This window comes from Thrips palmi, unplaced genomic scaffold, assembly GCF_012932325.1.
Source record: "Thrips palmi isolate BJ-2018 unplaced genomic scaffold, TpBJ-2018v1 HiC_scaffold_12, whole genome shotgun sequence".
Taxonomy (NCBI): Eukaryota; Metazoa; Arthropoda; class Insecta; order Thysanoptera; family Thripidae; genus Thrips; species Thrips palmi.
In genome coordinates, this window is record NW_023144623.1 from 10,808,209 (window position 1) to 10,816,079 (window position 7,871).

The 7,871-nt window shown below is 37.6% G+C and overlaps 3 protein-coding genes across 4 annotated transcripts; 2 read left to right on the plus strand and 1 right to left on the minus strand.

Annotated features, from left to right (window-relative positions):
• The first annotated feature begins 164 nt into the window (after positions 1-164).
• Positions 165-1,053, plus strand: LOC117640640 (NADH dehydrogenase [ubiquinone] 1 alpha subcomplex subunit 2). The gene is made up of 3 exons (XM_034377347.1): positions 165-325; positions 673-779; positions 857-1,053. Exons 1-3 carry the CDS (start codon positions 237-239, stop codon positions 943-945), a joined length of 285 nt encoding a protein of 94 aa, XP_034233238.1. The 5' UTR covers positions 165-236; the 3' UTR covers positions 946-1,053.
• Positions 1,054-1,122: 69 nt separating this feature from the next.
• On the minus strand, positions 1,123-4,028 carry LOC117640637 (DCN1-like protein 1). Its single transcript, XM_034377344.1, has 5 exons — positions 3,850-4,028; positions 3,204-3,417; positions 2,957-3,125; positions 2,666-2,879; positions 1,123-2,570 (listed from the first exon to the last, which is right to left on the minus strand). Exons 1-5 carry the CDS (start codon positions 3,850-3,852, stop codon positions 2,379-2,381), a joined length of 792 nt encoding a protein of 263 aa, XP_034233235.1. The 5' UTR covers positions 3,853-4,028; the 3' UTR covers positions 1,123-2,378.
• Positions 4,029-4,183: 155 nt separating this feature from the next.
• LOC117640632 (zinc finger protein 316-like) lies at positions 4,184-7,830 on the plus strand. 2 transcript variants are annotated; one of them, XM_034377329.1, is made up of 7 exons: positions 4,247-4,319; positions 4,418-4,484; positions 4,741-4,810; positions 4,898-5,838; positions 5,925-6,099; positions 6,173-6,513; positions 6,600-7,830. In XM_034377329.1, the coding sequence occupies exons 4-7, from the start codon at positions 4,924-4,926 to the stop codon at positions 7,359-7,361; spliced, it is 2,193 nt and encodes a 730-aa protein (XP_034233220.1). In that variant the 5' UTR covers positions 4,247-4,319; positions 4,418-4,484; positions 4,741-4,810; positions 4,898-4,923; the 3' UTR covers positions 7,362-7,830. The 2 variants fall into 2 exon arrangements, with proteins under 2 accessions (XP_034233221.1, XP_034233220.1); XM_034377330.1 differs by lacking the exon at positions 4,418-4,484 and having other exon boundaries at positions 4,184-4,319.
• The last annotated feature ends 41 nt before the right edge of the window (positions 7,831-7,871 follow it).

The following is a 7,871-nucleotide window of genomic DNA, read 5'->3' on the forward strand; positions in this document are numbered from 1 at the left end:
ACCAAAAAATGGACTTTAAATTCATTTTCTGTGACATGAGAAGGATTGACGGTTGAGCAATAATAAATTAATGATTTTCAAATTGGAGTGAGTACGCCAAGGAAGAAAAGAAAGTTTATTTTACAGTTTGAATTATCTTTTCAACATGACATGTTGGTGTGAGTGCTCCTCCAGTGTGTGGCTGGGTTGCCTACTCGAGTATATGGGGAATTTCATTTTACGCTGTAGTTTCCAACATGGCGTCGAAGGCAATCAAGTTTTCCCCAGCATTGAAAGAATTGCGAATTCATTTGTGTCAAAAGTCAGAGGCTAGTCAGGGTGTTCGGTAAGAGATAAATTTTTGAAACTCATGATATCTTATAAAGTCCTCTCTTGCTTATCTTGCCATTTTACATCTTGTATGCACTAGGAGAGGTTATGTCGCTGCATTCTTATAAAGTTGTCGTTTTCTCCTTTATTGTCAATTAATTTTCTAGTGCGTTGGAATGTTTTGAACCAGCGTATTGAATCTGTGCTTGGGCCCCGTAATTTCATCCCCCATGTAGCTTAAGACCCAGCACTCGTCACCACTTACTTCGGGAAGCTTTGTTTCATTTCTTTCTTATTTCAACTGTTTTTTCGTGTAGCACACTTTTTACAGTACTCAAATACCTTGTAAATCTACCATTTCAGTGACTTCATTGAAAAGTACTATGTATCCATCAAGCAGCAAAATCCCAAGTTTCCCATTCTGATCCGTGAATGCAGTGGGGTGCAGCCACGTCTTTGGGCTCGATATGGTGTGTGTCCACTACTTTTGTTGAATGACAGCTTGAAAGTGTGACATGCCCTTATTTTTGTATCCTTTTCTTTTCAGATGGTGGTCGGGAAAGCAGCATTCCTTTAACTAAGTTAAAAGCTGACGAAGTCCTCCAGAATGTGTCTTTAGTGTCCAAACATGCCTAGTTGGTAAACTCTCAGAGCAGAATATTTACTCTTGTACATAACTGTAATTGACCATGTGAAAAATTTGGTCATTGTGTCTTTAAAAATAAATAAACACTGTTAGTTGTTTTTCTTCTTCTTATGGATCCCAGGAGACAAGGACAATTTTGTTCAAGGGTACAAAAATAAGAAAGCTGCTGTTTTAAATGAGGTTTAATACAATGTTTTGAGAGGAATGACATTTACACTCATTTCAACACAAAGTACTAATATAGAAGTGCACTTTTGTCGCCACCCTTGTACTACTATTAAAAGACATCAAGTTTGCACAGGAATCCTGAAAAACAATTCTGAAAATTACGTAAGAAAACCTTTGAGAACAGCAACATGTGTAACTTGGGCAGTATGGTCATTAAATCTTTGTATCAAATGGAATTCGATGTGACAGGTAACTATTAACTTAGAGCCAGGGACAATAGTACAGCAATTCAAACAAAGGAAATAACATGTTATATACCTTCTGATAGTTTTTGGAAACTGGGTGATTTCAATACTTCAAAGAAAGTAAGAAATCAGACCATGATGAAAACTAGATTGGGTTGAGAAAATACTACCCTAACAGTAAAAACCAAGCTGACCACAACTCCACACAAGCCGATTAAAATTGAAAAGAGGGAGGGAATGGGGACCAGCAAACAGTGGAAAGCAGGCTTGCAAGTAAATAGAAACTAACTGGATCAAGTGCAATCAATCAGGCATCTATCTACATAATTGGAGTGTGTAACAGATGATTACTTAAGTGACCCATCTCAAGATCAAAACTACATCCTGTACCTCCTTTCCAGCACCTAACACTAATAAAAAATATTTCTGTCTGAATTGAACTATAATAGAAGCGTGTACCCTCAAAAAACTGCTAATGAAAATAGTCCAATACATTCACTAGAAATTTTAATAGACCAACACAAAGGGTGCTTGAGCTATGGCACCTTAGAACATTCAAGATGTTCAAACTAGTTAACAAGTTTCTGCACCCAACATTTAAAATTGTTTTTGTCTTGAAACAAAAGTTACAAGTTATTCTACCAAAGGGGCATTTTACCCCATTTTTTTAAACACTTCATACTATTCTTTCATCCAGGAAAAGTCACCAGAAATTCAAAACTATGAATATATTGAGTAAGCCTTTACGAAAGAATGTGAAGAGATCTTTACAAAACAATTTAACAAACAAAAAAAAAAAAGGTAAGGCTAGTTTCAGTTTAAACATACTTTGTATCACAAACATAACAACATCACATTTCTTCTGTGTCTTTAAAAATAGTAACTCATGACTTCTTGAGAAGGTCCAAAACTCCACAAAGATTTTGTGGAGAAGGCCAAGTGATGAGGAAACAATCTATGCAACAAATGACAAGTGGGCCTATCAAATGAGACAATAAATTTAATTAACACTAAACCTGAGTACTATGAGTGTGTAAGGAATTTGAAGTTTTGACCAATGGTCTTGCCCATTCCACAAAATCATCAATTAAAACTGGCCATGCACCCTCTTCATCATGGTTATCCATTTCTTCACTTATAACCAGAGCAAAATCCAAAAGTAGGTTCCATGTATCCTTTGGAATAGAACACTTATGATGATCCTAAAACATAAATTTAAAGAAATTACAAACAATTAACAATGATGAAGAAGGTGTCTTACATGAAGCTCCATAGGAAAGCAATAAACTGTTCTTACCTGCAGAAATTTGCACCATAGGTCCAAAAAGCGAAATTTTCCCTGAAGAACTATATTCCAATATGTGATTGCCATGTCCAGATCTAAACCTTTCTGACCTTGATTTTTAGCATAGTTGAAGGTGAACTGATAAAAGTCCTTAAACCTTAAATTGTCTTTCAGTTCAGCATCCAAAGAGGGTAATCGAGCCTTCAGCTTCTCTACTGAATCTGACCTACACACACAAAGATCACAAATTAATGAAGCACTTGTCATGAAACATGTAACAAAAAGTTGCAAGAGGCAACTTACCCCAATTCTGTCATGCCAGTCATAAATTCTTCTCTTGAGAACTCGCACTGAGCAGCAGCTCGGAATTTCCATGCAATTATGAGAACCAATTTAGAATCTGGACTAAGATTTAAATCATCCAGAAATCTCACGATACCATCTGCTGTCATTTTCTCTGGTTCCTGGGGATCTATAAAACAAAATAATTAAGTCAATAATAGTTTTCAACTGAAAATTTTTAAGTCATCAAGGAAAGTAGACAGCTCACCTCTATATTTGTTAAACAGCAGGTCTAGCCTTTTCCTATCGACTGAAATTTTGGGTTCCTTGTAATAGACTTGAGGGTTCTGAAAGAAGTTGTCAGATGCGAGTTCCAGCTTCCACTCATTTTGAGCAAGACAATAAATAGCAGTAGCTTCTCCAGTTTGAGTGAATGCAATAAACTTTTTAACTTTGTCCCTTTGAGAAGACTTTAATTTATGCTGAAACAAGAAAGTAAAATCAACAAAGTTCTATCAAAGGTACAACCCAAAATGCTGTCTTCATGTTGGAAACAACAAATTTTGAGTAGGGCCGAATTCTACTGCCTCAAGAGCATAGTTAACGAGTGCCAGTTGGCATTGTCAAAGTCCCTAGTGACTTCACAGAGTACAACATAGCTCTAGAATTACCTAACCTAAACAGAGTAGCACTGACTTGATAACTAAGAGTACACGTTCGAGACAAATTTGGTATCAGAAGTATAGGGATCAGACCATACATTCGATAAACTTTATGAAAGGAAAATAATCGTAACCAAAAGACGTATTCACAAACATAATGACGTCCCTACCACTCATTTGAAATACAGACTATCACTAGACGTCATGACATGGATATCACACAAATGTTATTTCCGATCGGCCATTCCTCACCATTTTCCCGTCGATTCGTCAGCTAGACAATAACATGAGATTGAAAATATAAACACATGAAACGAAAATCCTAGTTAAAATACTGATGTTATGTTAAACGTTAAGATTAGCTCGGGGAGCCACCACACCAAAAAAAAATACTAGACCACCAAGTTTTTCTACCCCCACCACACCCCCTTCACAGTTGGTCCTTACAGGGCAGCATTGTTTATGTTGACAAAAATAAAAATGAAATCCTTATTATTCGATTTAAGTTTCAAATACGTGGTATTTTCAAAAGCTGGAAGCACAAGTCTGTGGTCAAACTGAAGACCCCTTCCGTTTTCTCACACGACATAGAAGAAAGTGGTGACAAAAAAACTGTCATTTTAAGTGTTTATTTTACAACGAATGTTACCTACCCCTTATTTTCCCTAGTTCTCCCGCTGGCCGCAAGAGCGCTTTGCTGTCGCTGGTACTGCTCTGCTGAGGTTGACTTGTATTTTTATTTATTGACAGTGATCCCTTTTTACATTGCTGAATTATTTACGTTTTCCATTGAACCTTGGCAAATTAATCTTTTTTGTAGTGACACTCAGTCCCACTATGCACAGTTCTCTAAAGACCATTTATAGGAAGTTCAAGCCTCGTACAAGGTTAGAATACAATGTCAGTTGTGTCAGAATATTGTTTACATGCAGTTTTCAAATCACTCCTTTTCAGCTTAGATGTTTTACCTTCATGTTTCATTTTAACTTGTATGATAATGTCCTTTAACCACCAAAGTGTTTGCTGTTTTTTTTTTTTTTTTTTTTCTAATAATTTGAGCATAAGCCTGTTTCGCTACTGTCCCCTGTTCATTCTGACAAGCGCTTTCTATCAAAGTAACTAATCTTCAGTTGTCTTTGCCAGGTGTATGTGAAAAGTGTTGACGAATATAAGTCATGCAGAGACAATTCTGCTCTGCCAATGAAGATTTGAGGTAAGTACATTTCATGCCATCAGTTTTTGGAAGTTAGGTCTGGATTATTGCTATACAAATTGACCACTTTCAATATTTTTGTTTCAGGAAATAAAAGGCAAAGCTTGCCTACTATGTCACACCAACCATCTCAGGAGGCATTTGAAGAAATGACTCTTGAGGTAGATTTGACGGCCATGAAAGGAAGCCCCATGGACCAAGAGTCCACACCTAGTACTGCAACAGACGATGATAGCCAACCCAGTCTCACTGTTCAACAAAACCCTGGGTTGTTTCAGAGAGGATTCACAATAATGTCTGCATGTGAAAAAACTGAGAGTGCTGATGAAGATGATCCTGATGAAGATGATCCTGATGAAGAGATTCCAAATATTGATTGTGAAGTAAGAACTTCCAAACCTTCCTTCCCGTGTGAAGTCTGCACCAAAGTTTTTCATAAACGTAGCCGACTTGTTTCACATATGGTTACTCATTCTGAACAGAAAGACCACATCTGTGGTGTGTGTGGTAAAGGGTTTAAAAATAAGCCTCAGCTAATAAGACACAGCAATACTCATAGTGCTGTTCCAAATTTCTGTTGTAATATATGTGGCAGAGGATTTAAACATAATGATGTTGCTAAACATATAAGAAGATGGCACAGTGGTCCTAGAAAATCTAATCGGGGTGGAGTACCCAATCCTGATGCACCAAATCGACATAATGTGCAGTTCACCATTCAAGTACGAAAGAAAAAAAGATCTCATCCCACTGCAGAGCAATCTATGCAACATGTTTCTCAATCTCCTCATCAATCAACTCATGAAACACACCAGCAAAGTATAGTTCAATGTCAGCTCTCTCAACAGGAGATGCTTCCAGGTCAGCCACAACAAAGGGCATTTGTAGGTGGTCCCAAAACAGAAGCTAGAGAGAAAGTTGTGTTGCTACAAGAACAACATGTGACTAACTCTCTTGATTTGGGTGTGTGTTCTGAAGATGCATTGGATGCTAACAATTTACAGCATAGCTCTTCCTCATCATCTTTGGTAGGGACATATTTCCAGTGGCTGTTTCCTGAAAATATTATCATTGGTGCTTGTATGCCTTAATTCTTTTATTATCTTCATTACAGTTTCAATGTCCGCATTGCACCTCAACCTTCAGTAAGCCTCAGGAACTTTCTTGTCACATAGCAAGTCACAAGGAATCTGAAGAAAGGGGGGAATTAAATCAAAGTAAAGATAACAAAAAGCATCATCAGTGTCATATTTGTAACAAGACCTTTACTCGTGCATCTGGTCTTACTGGTGAGATGTTTTACTTTATTATTTGCATGTATGGTGAAACTTTGATTATTATTATTATTCTATTATTGTTTAGGTCACATGTACCTTCATACTCGCACCGAAAAGAGAAGAGAACCCAACCCAGATTTGCGTTGCCACATATGTGATAAAATCTTCACTCGACGATCAGGCCTTAATGCTCACATACTGCAACATGGTGGAGTTCTTCGCTTTTGGTGTGATGAAACTGACTGTGGTAAAGGCTTTGTCCATTCATATCAATTGATACGGCATAAGCGTTCACATTCAGAAGTTCCACCATACTCGTGTGAAATTTGTGGGAGAGCTTTCCGCCATAATGACTTGGCTAAGCACATGCGTACTCATACTGGAGTGAAACCATACAACTGTCAGCATTGTGGAAGAGCTTTTGCTGTAAGTGAAAACTTACTTAAGCTTATATTCTATCTTCTTTAATTGGTACAATCAATTTTTAATTGTATTTTTGCCATTTGTTGCAGTTTAACTCCAGCCTACGAGCACATGAACGCATGCATCTTGCTTTGAAAGAGCATGTATGTGAAGTTTGCAACATGGGTTTCACCACTTCTGCTGGTTTGCGAAGGCATGCAAAATGCCATGAAGATGATGAAGAAAAGCTATGTTCTTTCTGTGGAGAATTATTTTCCTCCAAGCTTCACCTCAATCTTCACTTACAAGAATCTCCCCATTGTGCTGAACAGTCACAGCAACATCGGTCCCATCATCAAGAATTGTCTGAGACAAGCCAGGCTCAAACCACACAGCTTGTACATCAGCACCACCAGGACACACCACAGAGGCAGACAGTGCAACAGTTACAACATATTCATGAACAGCATGTGCAACAAGTGCAACAAGTGCAACAGCTGCAACACTTGCAGGTGATGCCTCTGCCTCCAGCACCACAACAGGCTCAGCCTGAAATGTCTATACACAAGGCGCATGGACTCCATGAGTCTCATCAACAAGTTACCCAACAGTCCCACCCTATCTCCATGCATGGCCTAGAACCTCTCCATTTATCTCATCACTCTGACACTACAACATTAGCTAATTTGTCAGCGGCTGGTACGGAGCCTGTTAATATTGACACGGGTCCAACTTCAGGGCAGGCTCTGCCAGTTCTTGTCCCTTTTTCAGTATCTGTGCCAATTTCTGTACCTTATGGAGTTAATTTAAATTCTACTGCGTCAGATTCACTGCAATTAAATCACTTTCTTAGCTGGGAATCAAAATACTAAGAGTAGCCACTCATAAAGGGATGGTAAACACAAGTGTTACCATTAGTCTTACTGCAACCAACATGTTAATATGATTGTCAAATTATGGGACCTGAGCTGTTTTTATTCGTCAATGCGATTGTTAAGTGTAAAGTATGTTAAGTTGTTGTTTTCTTTTTTTAATTGTTATTATTACTGGAGACTCATTGTTGTTACATGATGTATTGTGATAGAAATATTTGTAATCTAGCTTATCTTAGTTGTTTTGGTTGGCTGGTTTTATAAAGCTCATCTAATTTTTGTCAATTGACATGGCAGAGCTATGATCCTTTGTTTCACTGCTCATGTTGATTAATGTGAAGGAATTCAGTGTGAAATTTTGTCAATTTCCTTTTTTTAAAGTAGCTGTTTCAGTAAAGATGATTAATATCAATCAAATTTGCAGCTGTGGCAGTATTAATGTGTCAATAAAAGATACACCTTAATGTTTTGTATGTGTTTCAATTACACCTGTTTCATTTCAAATAAGGG